The following is a 15,224-nucleotide window of genomic DNA, read 5'->3' as shown; positions in this document are numbered from 1 at the left end:
TCGCTGTGCAAAACATTCCCTTAAAATGCTATAACCACCTGGCATTTAATTAACAGCAGAAAACAAAGCACAATTGTAACTTGACCTTGAAGCAACAGATAATAAACATTGTGAGAGTTCTACAGTTTGAGTTTTATTTTTACACTACAAAATTAAGAGCCTAAGATGCAAAGTATTCCCTTTGTATATCTCCAAATAGCACTGCAATCTTAAAAATTACAAAATGTTAAAATACAAAATGTACATGAAATTACAATACAAGGCTCTGTAAACATCAGCTAAACAGTTGTCATAACCTGTATTTCTCTTCCTGTTTTTACAAAACTTGTTTTGTTTTATTATTATTATTATTATTATTATTATTATTATTATTTATTATTTATTAAATTATCATTTTCATTTAATGATCCCCCCCTACCCCCCTCTCGAAACTTTAGGAATGACATCCGTCTTAGAGTATCAAAAATATACTTTTAAAGCACATATTCACACTAGGAAGTAAAACTTGTATTGTTTTCTTTCTTTTCTTAAATCTTTGGTTATAAAACATGGCAGGTCCATTGACACAATGAAGGGGGTGGGGGCATGTTTGCCATGGTTTTAGTTTCCCAAGTTGCAGGTTTCACACTAATCACTTAAAGTTAACCACTTTCTTTTTTCCATTTCTACCTGGTCTTGTTTTCTTCATAGATCTCCCTTACAAGCAATCATCAAGCTTACTTATACTTTACTTAACAATTAATGGTTTTTATCTTAAACTTTACAAGTACACACACAGGGCATCAGATTACTAGGGATTACAAAATATACTATATACCTGTATACATTTTTTTTTTTTATTATTATTTTGTTTACGGGTGCCAACAAATGTACCAAATATCACAATGTGGTTTTGTGAATTTCACTTTGCATAGCCCAATACTTTGTGTGCTTCTCCACCATTCAAATTAAAACAGGATCTTGTATCTACAAATTAGCATGAACACAATAATTAAAGAAAAAAGTCTATTAAGACCCTTGTATTGAATTCTTTTCAAGGCAGATACACAGAAAAATATTCTTGCAATTATTATTATTATTTAAAACCACAGCTACAGATTGAACAATATTTAGTAATATATCTAAGCTACATTAACAGTTTCTAAGGTCTCTAGGCATCAAGGGTTTTGAAAGGCATCAGAAAGGTTTTTGTGCATAGCGTTTTTTATTTTTATATCTATTTCTTTCTTGATTGTACGGGCATCAATACTCTAGCACATTACTGCATTACCACCACTCAATTCCAGAGGATTTGCAAAGAGAACTAAGGAGTGGTTGCAACAGCCACTTTTACAAAGCACACACATGCAAAAACAGATTTCAATAAAACAAATAAGGCAGATCAATCTAAACCTGCATAGATCTGTTATTTAATAATCCCTGAACATATTCAGCAACAATGAAAAACATTTCTTAAAAATACACATGGAGTAAATGTGTTTAGTGAAACCAGAATGCATGTAAAAGGTTTTGTTTATAAACATTTTTTCTTTTTTTTAAATTGTCAAGAAAACAGTACATATATTATTCTGTTTATTTATTTTAAAAATTGATTGTCTTGAGGTTTCAGTAATTAATCATTTAAAAACAAAAAAAAAGGCATTTAATCATTATTTAAACTGAATTAACCGCCAAACTTCCAAAAAATCTTTTTTTCAAATTGTACCGTAAGTTACCACTTAGATACAAGTCACAGAAGGGGCATGGGGTTATGCAACAGTTTTCACCCTGGGGACTTTGTTCCTAGTGCTTTAAAAAAAATATTGTTCATGGTATTTAAAAAAAATAAAATAAAAAAATATAAATTCAAAATGTTTTATACAACAAATATGACAACACAAATGACATAATTTTTTAAGTGTACCCATTTATTTATATATATATATATATATATATATATATATATATATATATATATATATATATATATATATATATAAAAACTTAAAAGGCACATTAAAAAAGTTCCTGTTAACCAGGATACATATTGCATGGCTTAGATCGATCTAAATTACAACAATAAAAATGTACCAATGCAAAACAGAGGGAAATATAAAACTGCAAAATGACCTCAAAAAAGGCTTAGAACAGTAATTCTACCTCTATCCCTGTTTTAACCTCTCCAATGATCTGGGGATAAATGGCTTACTGCTTTGTTTGTTTTTTCCTGCATGGCTGTTATAGATGATTCAGGGCATCTATTGCAAATATCAATGCATTACACGCGGTAGTAACAGTGCCCAACACACTTCATAAGAATTTGAAAATCCTCTGCAAACTGTAGTTTTGAAAACTATCCAAAAAATGGCTAACTAAATCTACTATAAAATGTAACATTTATTTTCAAAGCTTCCTTCTGTATATTTATAAGGCATTTGTGCTACCTGAAGTACAGAAAAAAATATCTGCAGATTAAAAACCCTTAATCCTGGAATGTGGTATTTTACAAATCAACACATTTCCATGATGGAATGGTGTAGCCCTCACCCTGACCGTCCAAAAAGAAAAAAAAAAAAAAAAAAAAAAAGTTTAATTAAGTGCAGCTCTACATTTGGCTTTGCTGTCTGTTAAAACTATACATTTTATTTTATTTTACTCTCCCTTCAGGACATCTTTGTTGGTGTGTTGACTATGGCTAGGAAGTTCCTCAAGTCTCAAACTCTCTCCTCAGCAGATGTTTAAAAAGACAACTAAATCCAGCCCAAGACATTCATTACGGACATTCTCTTACTGTTGGTGCAGGGAATCAGCACACTGGAGGCATTAAACTAAACCCCCTGCTATATGTAAATGTTTGTAAGACTTCTAACAAACAGCCTAGCTGAAGCAGGTTTGTAAAGGACTCTTACCATATACAGTAGGCTACTTTAACACAACTAGATCATAAAAAGCACTTCACCCACCCAAATGTACACATATTAACACAGCATATGAAAACTAACAAATGTGTTGCTTCTCAGTACTTTCACAAAACTCTTTTTTAAAAGCATCGAAATGACTCGATCAGATATTCAGCGATATGTGTGTGTGTGTGTGTGTGTGTATATACACACACACACACACACACACACACACACAACAAAGAAGATCTCAAATCAAGTCTTTTTCATACAGTATATACAAAGCAGGGAGTGAATGTTCCAGTTCATAAAGGCCACTGAATTGGAAGCACAGTAGAGGAGGTGCTGATCTCTGGAGGCACAGGTAGCTTAATTCAGATGGAGAATCTGCCATTTGGATCAGGTAACTGCTGCTGTCGAAACTCCATCATGAATTCCCACCTCCAGGCATCCAAGGGAATCCAGGGCTATGATTGACTGTGTGCTGCTGCCCCATGAGAGGCAGGGGTCTGTGACATGTCTCTTCCTATTATTTCATTGACTGAGGGAGGGGGGACAAACAAAAAAAACAAGATTTATTGATATTGTTACAGTAGAACCCCCATTTTATTAAACCACAACACTCTTAATCAAACTGGAAGCATTATCATATCCTGTGGCGGGACAAAACAGAGAGAAAATAGTACTAATAGCTTAATTTGCAAAATCCTCTTTGTCCAACACTTAATAAAAAATGAGTCTGGGTGAGTTCGGGTAAATGGATAAGTTATTACTGAGTTCTCATGAATGCCAGTGCCCTTGTTTAATGACGGGCCTCGATTGGCGTCTCCATATTGTGACGCAAACATGCCGCCACCCTGTAAAACGAAACGTTCCTCTTTACAATAGCGGGGCAGTTTATCCAATGTCTTATAACTGCAGGGTCCTACTGGAGCACGTGGTGGCTTCGGTGGATGTCTTTGTTATGCTTAGAGCCCAATTAAGCTTATCCCGAGCAGTGACCAGGTTTGATTGGATGGACATGCCATGTACCAGAACAGTCTGAATAGACTTTCGTACCATGTTTGTTGTTATAAAAGAAGCTTATGGGACAGTTATAGTAAATGAAAGTAATCCTCGTGAGGCAGGGTTCTGGTTTGTGGAGTTGAAAAATACAAAACCCCTGTTTGAACTCACAGGAAATACAGCAGGATGATGTTCCAATAACAAAATGTACTACAAAACACTTTACCTGGGTTCTCAACCTCTGAAGTTATAGGAAACGTTGATGCTGCGTGCTAAGGACAAGTGTGTGAATTCCTAGAATCAGAATTAAGCGTGGGTGGTGCAAGCAAGCACTGACATCAGCCTCAGTGTTCTGTGGTCTATCAAGGTCAACTGTGGTCCATGACAGATACGAGCGAGAAGACATCACATTTCTTTACTTTTTTAATGAAAGCATGTTGACAGTTAAAGAACAACTCATAAACCAGATAATACAGCTGCTTGTGAATCCACTTTTTTACATATTGCCAGTAGGAATAATAATATATGTGTGTGTGTATATAAATAAAACTATAACTTACTGTACTATGACAAAATAAAATACAGGTACCCAGAATTGGCAATACTAAAACATGCTTCAAAAATTAAATACAAAGAGGCCAATCAAAAAAACTTTACATTGGTACTTAAAAATGGACTATTCTAACCTAATATTAAAACATAATTCTCACTTGTAAAACAGGCAAACAAAAAGCACTACAGTTCAGTTATTTTTAGTTCCAGCAGAGGGCCCTGTTGGTTTTGGCTTCATAAGGTTTGTTGGTACATTCTGAACACTGACATTCTTGATGGATTGAAGTCCAAGCATTTGAAGCTGCAGCTAACAAACTACTTAAGATATTGAGAGTAATAAGGTATGCCCTTTTATTATAATTATTATACTACATTGAACTGAAATATGTATCCATACAGTACAGAAAACCGCTGGCTTACTATGTAGGCTAGCTCTGAGAAACAACGGAAAAGCTTTGTAGTGATTTATACACCTGGAATTTGTAGAGCCAGAAGGTTACTAATGCAGCACCATTTTGTTGCTTTTTTTACTGCAAATGTTTGTTTGTTTGTTTTTCCCTACAGGTTACAATTTGGACACTGGTATCTAGAATTCACTCAATATAATACGCCTTCTTAAAAAAAAAAAAAAAAAAAAAAAAAAAAAAAAAATTGAATAGTTTTGGTTTTAAAAACTAAATTATATAGAGAATACTGATGTGGATAACAACAAGACAGTGATGATATAATCCACTCACCTAAAAAGATACAACAATTCAGAAAAATAGAATTCAGTATAGAAGAATAAAGTACTGCTATAGTCTTCTTATACATTCAGGGAGCACAATCAAACTTCTGGGCAACGTTGAACCAAAGCAACCTAATATAATAACCCTGCACCCATTCACCAAGCATTTCAGCCAAGTAATATGCTTGAATGAAAACAGGTTATACATTTAGTATAGTTTACAGACAGAATCTTTGTCAACCCACCATAAAGGGACAAGACTATAACCATGTTAAATGTCTGTATACTTTACTTTAAGGATTTTAAATCCTACAGATCGACACTGAAACTCCTATTGTTATTACTCTTGGGGATGACATTTACTTCTATCTGGGGCAAACAGGGTTTGAGGACAATATAAATACACACAATAAACAAATTGCATGTGGAGATTTTTTTGTTGTTGCTTTAAATTGATAAAAAAAAAAAAATTCCACATTAATTTGGTTTAATAAGTCTTCCCCCACCCCAGCTAAAATAATTGGGCCCTTGGTTGGAATATCGGTTGTGTATCTGAGAAACTGATTCACATATATTTAACATACAGATGTTATGTACACAGCCAAACCTAAAAATCAAAGGGAATACTTCCAGTTAATGGCACATGGTCATGGAGTGCAGTTGATTTTTAAAGTGCATGAAATAAATCACACACACAAAGGCTCTGTCAACAGTAGACTGTAACTTAGAATTAATCAGTGATGCCATTAGTCATCGGAGTGCAGAATGGTATTTGAAAAATAAACCCTGCCCTTGGAATGCAGATCAAGAGCATGCTTATGAATGTGCTAGTTCTTTTTAAACCTGGCTCTGATACAGTTCATACAGTAATCCATACCCCTGCCAGTCCCCTTTAAAAGGAAATGAGTCAAACAGTATAGATGTGTTGTTATCTTTTCAATGCATACTTAATTTTCAAATTGCAATTAAATCATACTTTTGATAACATAAACAGAGCTAGAAAAAGAACACTGGTAGCTTTGAAATCAAAACAGAAGTGCACATGCTACCAAATTAGAGCCTATTAATAGCTCTTTATAAATTACAAATTGGACTATTTTACATTCAGATTGGAAAGCAATAACTGCAGGTGTAAGACAATCACAGGACGGGCAAATAAAACATCTGCACCTGAGAAAATTAATTGTGTTGGCACTGAATTACTTATTCAACGGTACCTTTTATTATTATTTACTTTTTATCTCTAGCAGCACCTGCCTGCTATTCAGTCTTCAACATAGTCACACTAGAGATACAGTATATACTAGTACAGTACAAATAAGAAATAGATCATCAATTTAATTAGGTGTGGAATAAGTGAATATAAACTGCAACAGGCCAGTGGAAAGTCCTTGAATAGGATGCAGGCATTATCTCTGGGATCTTGTTTATGGCCCATAACAACTAGAACTGCTATGCAGTTACAGAGAAATACAGGTACTGTATGCATGTTTTTAACTATACCTTGGTATGCACATTCCACAGTGCATTGTTATTAATTATTAAGAACCACCCCAGCCCTCACAGCTTTAGTAAAACGTAAACTAGGCTATACTACATGGAGGATTGTTTAAAGTGTGTTCCAGTAGATTAGTGCATGGGAGCAATGAATAATTAACTTGCATGAATATGATTAGTTTCTTTTGTAATGTACAGCATCACAAATAAATGGTATGCAAGGACTGATCACTGTTCAGAGAATTAAAGACATCTGCATAATAAAATCTACATTTATGAGTTAGCAGGAATTTGAGGTTTTTAGTAAAATGTTGTAATAGCCAATAAAATTGGCTATTAAAAAGGGCTAATAAGGTGTTTATTGAAACCTGAAAAAGCTTCTAGTCAGGTTTCCGGTTGGAAAGAAAAGAATACTGAGTTCACAGAGCTTAATCATATTCTAATCCATGTTATTGCCTTCGCTGTTTATTTTCTGCAGCCAAGTGCAACATCAATATAACTACAAATATCAACACTCCTACACTCTGCCACAGCCAAGCTTTTCAAACCTCCAAAGCGTGCTTATTTCCAAAATAATGCTTAAAAATACAAACAAATTCCTTAAACATCAAGCCAACAACGTTAAAAAAGGTTAATAAAACAGATATGGATTAAATTGTGACTAGATGATATGAATAGTAATAAGATAAAGACAATACAGTGATCCCTCGTTCTTTCATGGTTCTATTATCTACAAATTCCAGGGCGCGAAATAACCGATGGCAATTGCCGCAGTGCCCAGGCTGCTTGCCTCAATTCCTCTCCAAAAAAAAAAAAGGAAAATTTCTTAAAAAATATATATATATATATATATATATATATATATATATATATATATATATATATAATATATATATATATATATAGTAAGTTGCCTGTAAGCCCGGCCCTCAGTACCGCCGGTGTCCCTTAGCACCAGCACATCTGATCTATAACCCATTCACAAACTTGCTCAAGACAAACAAAAATGAGCAAGGAGCTATGACATGGTTCAAGTACCAGCTCCCTGCACCATGAAATGACTAGGAGAGATAAGGAGAGAACCTTACATAGTTCTGCTTTTTAAATAGTAAAATCTGTGCTTTCACAAAATGTGTATGCTTAAAACAGTATACCTTCCCTGAATCGTGTCCAGCAATGCATCATAACAAAACTGTAAATCCTTTGCAACAGAACATTAAGAACTGTGAAACTATATAAAGTCTCTCAAATGTAAACATCTAACATTATGTACATCCAGCTGTTCAGCACTGTGATGCAAAGCACTCTCCATTGCCTGTTTCTATTTCAAGTTTTTTTTTTCAAAGTTGTTTGTACAGGTTTTGTAACAGTGGTTAGCAAACTACAGTTGGCAGACACTGCAGACTGAACAACATATTTGATCACTATCGTTAAACTCCAGTCATGAATAAATCTTCAGCACAGTTTGCCTGAAAATCTATCTTTGTTTTTTTTAGTTTTTTTTTTAGAAACTTTCCCTTCACTGACATCTCCTTATTTGTGCTGTTGTATCGCTGAGGCTGAATCAAAGCCTCTAGTCTAATCTATGTATTCAGTGGTGTGTGACCCGAGTTTAGTAAAAAAAAAAAAAAAAAAAAAAAAAAAAAAATACCATGAATATTTTTATTTTTGCCAAATTAGCCTTTGTATTTTTTCATTATGAAAGTTTGTTGTCTTTAAATTGGATTTTTAGACCATTTTACTTTTACAATGGAAGTGACCTACATTTTATTTTTGTAACAATTAGTGTGTGAATTACCCAGAAAACATTGATTTGTGTTTGTTTCATCAACATAGTAGGCTATCTGCATTTCTTTTTTGTTGTTTTGTGAATGAGTATGAAATTGTCTTGGTGCTCTTGGGTTGGATTTATGTTTTGCCCAATAAGGCAGCATTGCCTTGCCCTTCATGACCTAAATGTCATGCCCTGAAATTCTGTTAATTCATGTTAACAATACATTGTACATTTACTTTGAGCATGTAAGGACCCTTCACTAACTCACTGCCCTCAATATTTTCTTAAACAGAAAAAAAAGAAAATGACAGACAAACAAAGTCCTAAAACAAATGCAGTTTTTGATAATGGCTTTGTTCCTGCAAGAATAAAACCTGAAAACAGAAACCCAAAACATGTTTGAAATCAGGCAAAGGTATCAATTGTTCTGCACTTTTTTGCACAAAACCTTGATTAAATCATAATATTTGCATACAGCTGTGGCCCTTTTACCAGATCATAGCTTTTATCAAACACTATCAAGTCATTCTGTGATATGAAATTATGATGCAACAGTTCACACACAAACACACCAAAAACAAAACAAACAAAAAAAAACAACCCTTGCCTCTGCATAAGCAGCAACGAACGTTATTTGTCATTTTTGACATTTGTAAAAAGGGGAAGATCATTTTTCGGGGGGAAAACAAAAATTCTGATTAATCAACAGTTACTGTCAAGGACTTAATCATCCTTAAAAAGACTGCATGACCAATAAAATGACATACTTGCTTCAGAAAACGACATAAGCCTGATCACAATACTAACGCTCGCCCGCTCGCCCGAGGCAAAGTAAAACAAATGAGGACTAGTTGATGTCTGTGTCTCTTTCTTACATTATTCATTGCTGTGGTTTAACTGTGAACTTTTGGTATTAACAAAATGTACTTTTTAGACATCAAATCAGTATAAAACTCCCATTTCTTCACATTGTTTCATTTTTCAATTACATAATTCTTTTTTTTAAAAGATCAATTGCTTTAACACAACACACTTATTTGATAGGTTGATCTTTACATTAGTGTAAAATATTAAAGTGTTTAAAACTATATAGCTTTAAGGGATGATTGCTTAACTATGTCTTCTTACCACTGTAATCGTATTACAAGATTTAATGTAAATACTATTAGAACAACAATTTCATATGGTTCGTAATGTGAGAAAATGGCTATTCACTTGAGCTATTTTGTGTTTTGACATTTTTACTGTTTTGATGTCTAAAAAGTAGATGTAGTTTATAATTGCAAACGTTTACATTTAAAATTACGAAAATGAATAGTGTACTGCATCTCTGAGGTAAGTATAAAGTCATTTTACAAAAATGTGGCGTTTTATACCAGGTTGCAACCTCCCACCACAAAAAAAGAATAGATGATTCGCAAACACAAGGAATATGACAGAAAAGAGACTTTTCAAGTAACCTGGCTTTCACAATTTGACTGGCTGCAGTAAGTCTACACCCTCAGAGAATAAGATGTACTGCAAGGTGTGTGTTCACGACGAAAGCCAGAGTGGCGCATTTGTGACTGGGCCGTCTACCCTTAAGATAGACTATTTTAAAGTGCATGAAAAATCAAGTAATCACTATAACTGTGTGAAACCGATGAAGGCAAAGACTGTCAAACAAGGTACATCAAAAGCATAACAATTACGACCAGGGACAGTGGAGACATGGAACTCTGTTTTCAATTCCCTGGCCAAACTCCTAATGGAATCATTTTTTTTTCTCTGCATTTATGTATTTATTTACTTCTCAATGTGTTTTCAAATGTTATGTATTTTATTTACTTTTTCTCTCCTTTGTATATGAGCTCTTATCACTTACTACACACCATAAACACCTCTAAAGCTAGAAGTGCTTTTTAGAACAGCTCAAGCCCTTGCAAAGCATCCACGACCGTATTCTGATTCTGAATGGATTGACCTGGATGAAGCAAAAGGATTACAATGTTGGGAAAACCTATAGAAATTCTAAACAGACACAGGAGTGTATACATGCTATTGCAAAGACCCAGCATGAAGCTAACCAGAATGGCAACTGCTAAATAATTTGTCGGTTAATCTCGGACGGTTCTACAGATAGTTCCATTACTGAGGCAGTGACATGATAAATGAAGTATGCTGTCAACACAAATTTCACTGAGGTTCGCAATACAGGGAAGGCAGATGTAGAAACTCAAATCAATGGATTTGGGAATGTGCATAAATGTTTACTGTTTGTTAGTTTTTTTTAAAACAAAAAAAACAAAAAGAAATTTAGGGACTCCAACAGATGTTGTTGATTCCGACTCAGGAACTCTACACACAAACTAGTAAGTTTACATAAGAACTAGCAAGTTTTAATTTTGTTAGTTTCTAACCCTGGTTTACGGCTGGTTTCACTGACCCCAGAATCTTGGATTACTTTATCTAAGGTAACATTAGGCAAGATATTTGCTAAATTAGGGTTGGTGAAATCAGTCATTAAAGAGATTCAGAGGGGTGCAGTTTACAGATCGCTCATTTATAGTGAGCTACTGCTCCAAACACGTGGCAGCTACCGCAGGTAGAACATTTTAAAAGCGAGTCCTGAACCGACAGGAAAGTTAGTCACATTATTAGGTTCTGTCTGTATAGCCTTTAGCTCTTTTTCACATTGTTGTAAAAAAGGGTGCACCCTAGTGTAATTTATTTTTTTCCCCCAAAACAAATCTTTAGAAGTTAAGCCCTACATCTTTTCCTATTGAGGTGTGTTGGGGAATGAAAGCCCAAGGTTTAATATGCTAGGCCGGGCTCCCTCCCACCTTAGCCTCAAGAATGAGACAACCATCACAAACAGCAGAAGTGTCATTGTAATGAGAGGAAAGGGGATCAAGTAAAGTCTGCTTGACTTATTTTGTTGACAGAATCATTATTATCCCACATTACTACTAACTCCCAACCATCCTTTTCAACCCAGAAGATACTGAATCACCATTATACCATGAAGCTTTGTACCACAGAATATATAATTTCAGTTATTTTAAGATTTTTAGGTTTAATTCATTTAGGAAACCACTAAAATGACCTGACAACTACACTTAAGACAAAAGAGTTTTGGGTTTTTTTTTTATTTTTATTTTTAAATAGAGAAAATGACTCTAACAGTTTTTCGGTTGTGTTTTTAAACTTAGTACCAGCATGGTGTTGTCACCACATTATAGCAAATATAAAACAGCAGCATACATAATGTCAAAGGTCTTCCAGGAATTATGAGATTCTGTATGAAATGAAAGTCTCAAATGAGATGCAAAGGCGCTTTGTGTTTGCGATTAGGAGTTCATGGTACTATTCAAACAAGATTTACTTTATTTAATTGCTAACGCATTATTTACAGCAAGTAATAAAAACATATAAAAAAGTTAGACACTATTTTCTGTAAGGACAACAGTCAAACCTGCTCATGCGACCATATTTATTAAAAGACCACCTGGTCTAAGTGACCACTTTAAATTCCTCCCGGTGATATCTGTGCTTTAAATGTACCTGTATGAAATGACCTGTCTAATGTGACCAGTGACACAATGGACTCAAACCTGTATTAAGAAACCATTTTAGTGGGCTTTTATCTGTAATAAACAAAACTATTAAAACAATGCTATCTTGTAAAAGGAAGATAGAAAACATGGAGAAACTAAAGGTCCTCTTCACCGTGGAAGACACAATTAAAGTTACTGAACTTGGAAAGACAAAGTAGCAGAAAAATTTGGCGTTGGAAAGGTGCAGATACAGTACATTTTGAAACGGAAAGCATTCATTGCTTTCACACAATAATTTCTTTGTAAATTCATTATCTAAATGAATGTAATTCAATTACAGTACGTCCTTTTGTTCACATTCCATCTTTGTGTCTTTTACAGCATATTTTAAGCATACTTACAGAATTACAGGAAGGCATGTCAGAGACACAGAAAATGTACAGGCCCTCTAAGAGGTCACCTGTGTTAAGAGGCCACTATTTAACTGTCCCTTGAGTGGTCTCTGAATATATTATATATATATTCTGACTGTATTTCAGATGGAGCCAGAAATCTGATGTCTTTTTTTGTAAATGCAACAAGAAGTATGACTTGTATGAACCAAGCAAACATTATTAAAAACGAATTAAAAAAATCAGAAAGAGTACTAACAGTGCAAACAGAGGTGTTTTTTCACACGGCAGTGTCTTTCTTTCCAGCTCATGGTTTTGTTCAGTTAGCTGTATTTGGTTAACATTCTTTTTTTAACCACTGAAATTTAGTCTATCATGCTTAATTAAGTGTTGCAAGAAACTGTGTGAGAAAAACTAGAGGACAGTCAGATGTATATATTCCATTGCTGTTTTTGTTTTCAGAAACAGCAATAGTATATATGCATGTGCACACACACACACACACACACACACACACTGACTAGACATTAATTCTGTAATTTAGTAAAGAATCACTTCTTTTATGGTTAGGGATTCCCCCAACCCCCAAACCCCCCCCCCCCCCCCCCCCCCCCCCCCCTGCACGATCCACCCCCACCCACTGCCCTAGACGTGACCCACGTAGTGGGTAGCAAGAGTCATAACTCAACGTATTTAAGAGCTTTGATTATTTTTATACTGCAATGTATGTGCTTCAGTGGCACAGTACAAATGTCCTTGACACTGACCATTACCTTTGGGAACTGTTTGAACACGTCACACAAAAGCACCACCACAATCGCCACAGAAATAAAAATGGCTGGGACCGATGCTCAGACTATTGCTGATATGCGATTTAGTTTATTCACTTCTGTGGGTTTATGAAGCACAGACACCAATAAGACTTTATCAAAGCGTAGAAACTGCCTTGGAAATACTTCAGTGGATGGGTCTCTCAAGTTCACCGATATGTCTCAAGGGATGTGAAGGGCAGTGAATATTGTATGCTTCCCCTGATAAGAGCTGGATCGCTTGTCATCTCCATGCAGTGCTGTAACAGCTGTGGTAGTGTTGAGAGCCCCAGTAACTGCACCAGATTAGCTTGTGTGGTATATTTAGCCTTGTCTGTGACTGCGCACAACCTGCAAGTGGAACAGTGTCAACTTTCACCATAGCAGCAGGCTGTGCCTATAATTAACCCAGATCATTCTTATGAGCGGTGCAGCAGCTGCGATTCTCGGCTGGAGCACAAACAAAGAAAGGCATATGGTAGATATGGGGGCTTGGCTTACACAGAAAGAGTAAACAGAATACAATGAAAGGTGAGTAATGCCACAATAAAAAATTTAGGTTACTGCCACAATCATAATTCTTCTGCTGGGATCACTTACGATTAGTTCTGCCATTTAAAAATTATTTGTTTACTGTACATGCATGCATGGAAGCTAACGAGGTCAGGCTTTGTCCGATTTCCTGGTGAACAGGGTGATTTCTCCTGCAAAAGACTAGTTTCTGGAGATAATCCCATAGACATTGCACAGAGTTCATGACTGGGCTCTGTGAGAACCAGGGCAGTCAGAATAGTCTTGTCTATGCCTGACAAGAAACTCCTTCAATGCAAATTTAGCAAGTTGACCTGCGCATGTAAGGACTTTAGATTTGTATTTTAATCTTCAGCCCTACGTAATAAGGATAGAAAATAAGGAAACTAAAGAGGATTAAGGAAAGGTCAGTGGAATTCCATACTGCAAAAAATAGTCTGATAAAAAGAAGCAAGCATTTCAAGTCTTAACACAATACTTCCTTACAAACACTCAAATTACAAGACTTCCACTGTAGTACTGTAATAATGTGTATCCAAGGCTTCAAACTTTACTGTAGATATCAACTTTACATAAATATAGTTCATACATACATTACCCACACCTCAATAAACATAATTCACTGCTGTGAAATGCTTAATGAAATGTCACACTGTTAGTTACTATTTCTAGCATCAGATTTAAAAGTATAATCCCATAAATAATCTGCTTGCCAAGTTATGTATACAGAATTATTCAGATACTATAATATTGTAGGCAAGTCACCTCTGAGCATTCAATATGCCGAAGCAAATTATTTTAAAGATACGCTTTACTCCAATTTAATCTGAACATTTCATTGTCTCTATTGTGCACATCTCATTTTAGAGAAAAATCACCAGAATTAAAAAAAAAAGAAAGTAAAAAAAAAAAAAAAAGAAGAAAGAAAGAAAATCCAGAAGTAATATTTAATAAACCATGACAGCAAATACTTTAGAAGTTTCTGATGTTGGGCTGTGACTGCAATGAGAGTTGAACATGTTCTAGGTGCCACAAATGCTTCTCCTGGAGTTTGACACCACATGGAATTTCAAATGAAAAAGCCACTTACTCCAGTATGTACTTGCGTGGATGGCTATAATTACACAATATATTTACAATGTAATTATACATTACATTTGGGTGACAGGAGATGTTGAAAAAAAAAAATATATATATACAAATGCAAAATGACAACTCAGGACTAGGACAAAGTAGCATCCTTTGTTAATAATCTTTAAAACATGAACAAATATTTTAACAGCCCTATATTCAGTAAAGAGTTAATGTGTGGGTTGTAGCATAATTTTAAAAAAATAATTTAAAAAAGTAGGTGTTGCATGCTTATTTGATCTTGCACATCAAATCTCAAGGTCACAAGCATTTTCAAACACGGTGCAACATGATTGTTAACCGATTTCTTTTTTTTTTTTTTTTTTTTTTATGTGCAGCAACCCTCTTGAAGTTAATTTCAATCCGTGCAAAAGTTTGTAAAATATTTTTT

The 15,224-nt window shown here is 34.7% G+C and overlaps 1 protein-coding gene across 2 annotated transcripts in view; it reads right to left on the bottom strand.

The window, feature by feature from the left end:
• Window positions 1-3,123: 3,123 nt before the first annotated feature.
• nfatc3a (nuclear factor of activated T cells 3a) overlaps window positions 3,124-15,224 on the bottom strand; it is a 47,877-nt gene continuing 35,776 nt past the window's right edge. For both annotated transcript variants that reach the window (XM_041268452.1, XM_041268453.1), the window contains exon 10: window positions 3,124-3,420. In XM_041268452.1, coding sequence (XP_041124386.1) covers window positions 3,347-3,420 — 74 coding nt within the window. In that variant the 3' untranslated portion in view covers window positions 3,124-3,346. The remainder of the gene's footprint in view (window positions 3,421-15,224) is intronic.

The sequence above is a fragment of the Polyodon spathula genome, chromosome 13 (assembly GCF_017654505.1).
Source record: "Polyodon spathula isolate WHYD16114869_AA chromosome 13, ASM1765450v1, whole genome shotgun sequence".
NCBI lineage: Eukaryota > Metazoa > Chordata > Actinopteri > Acipenseriformes > Polyodontidae > Polyodon > Polyodon spathula.
This window is presented reverse-complemented; position numbering and strand designations above follow the sequence as displayed.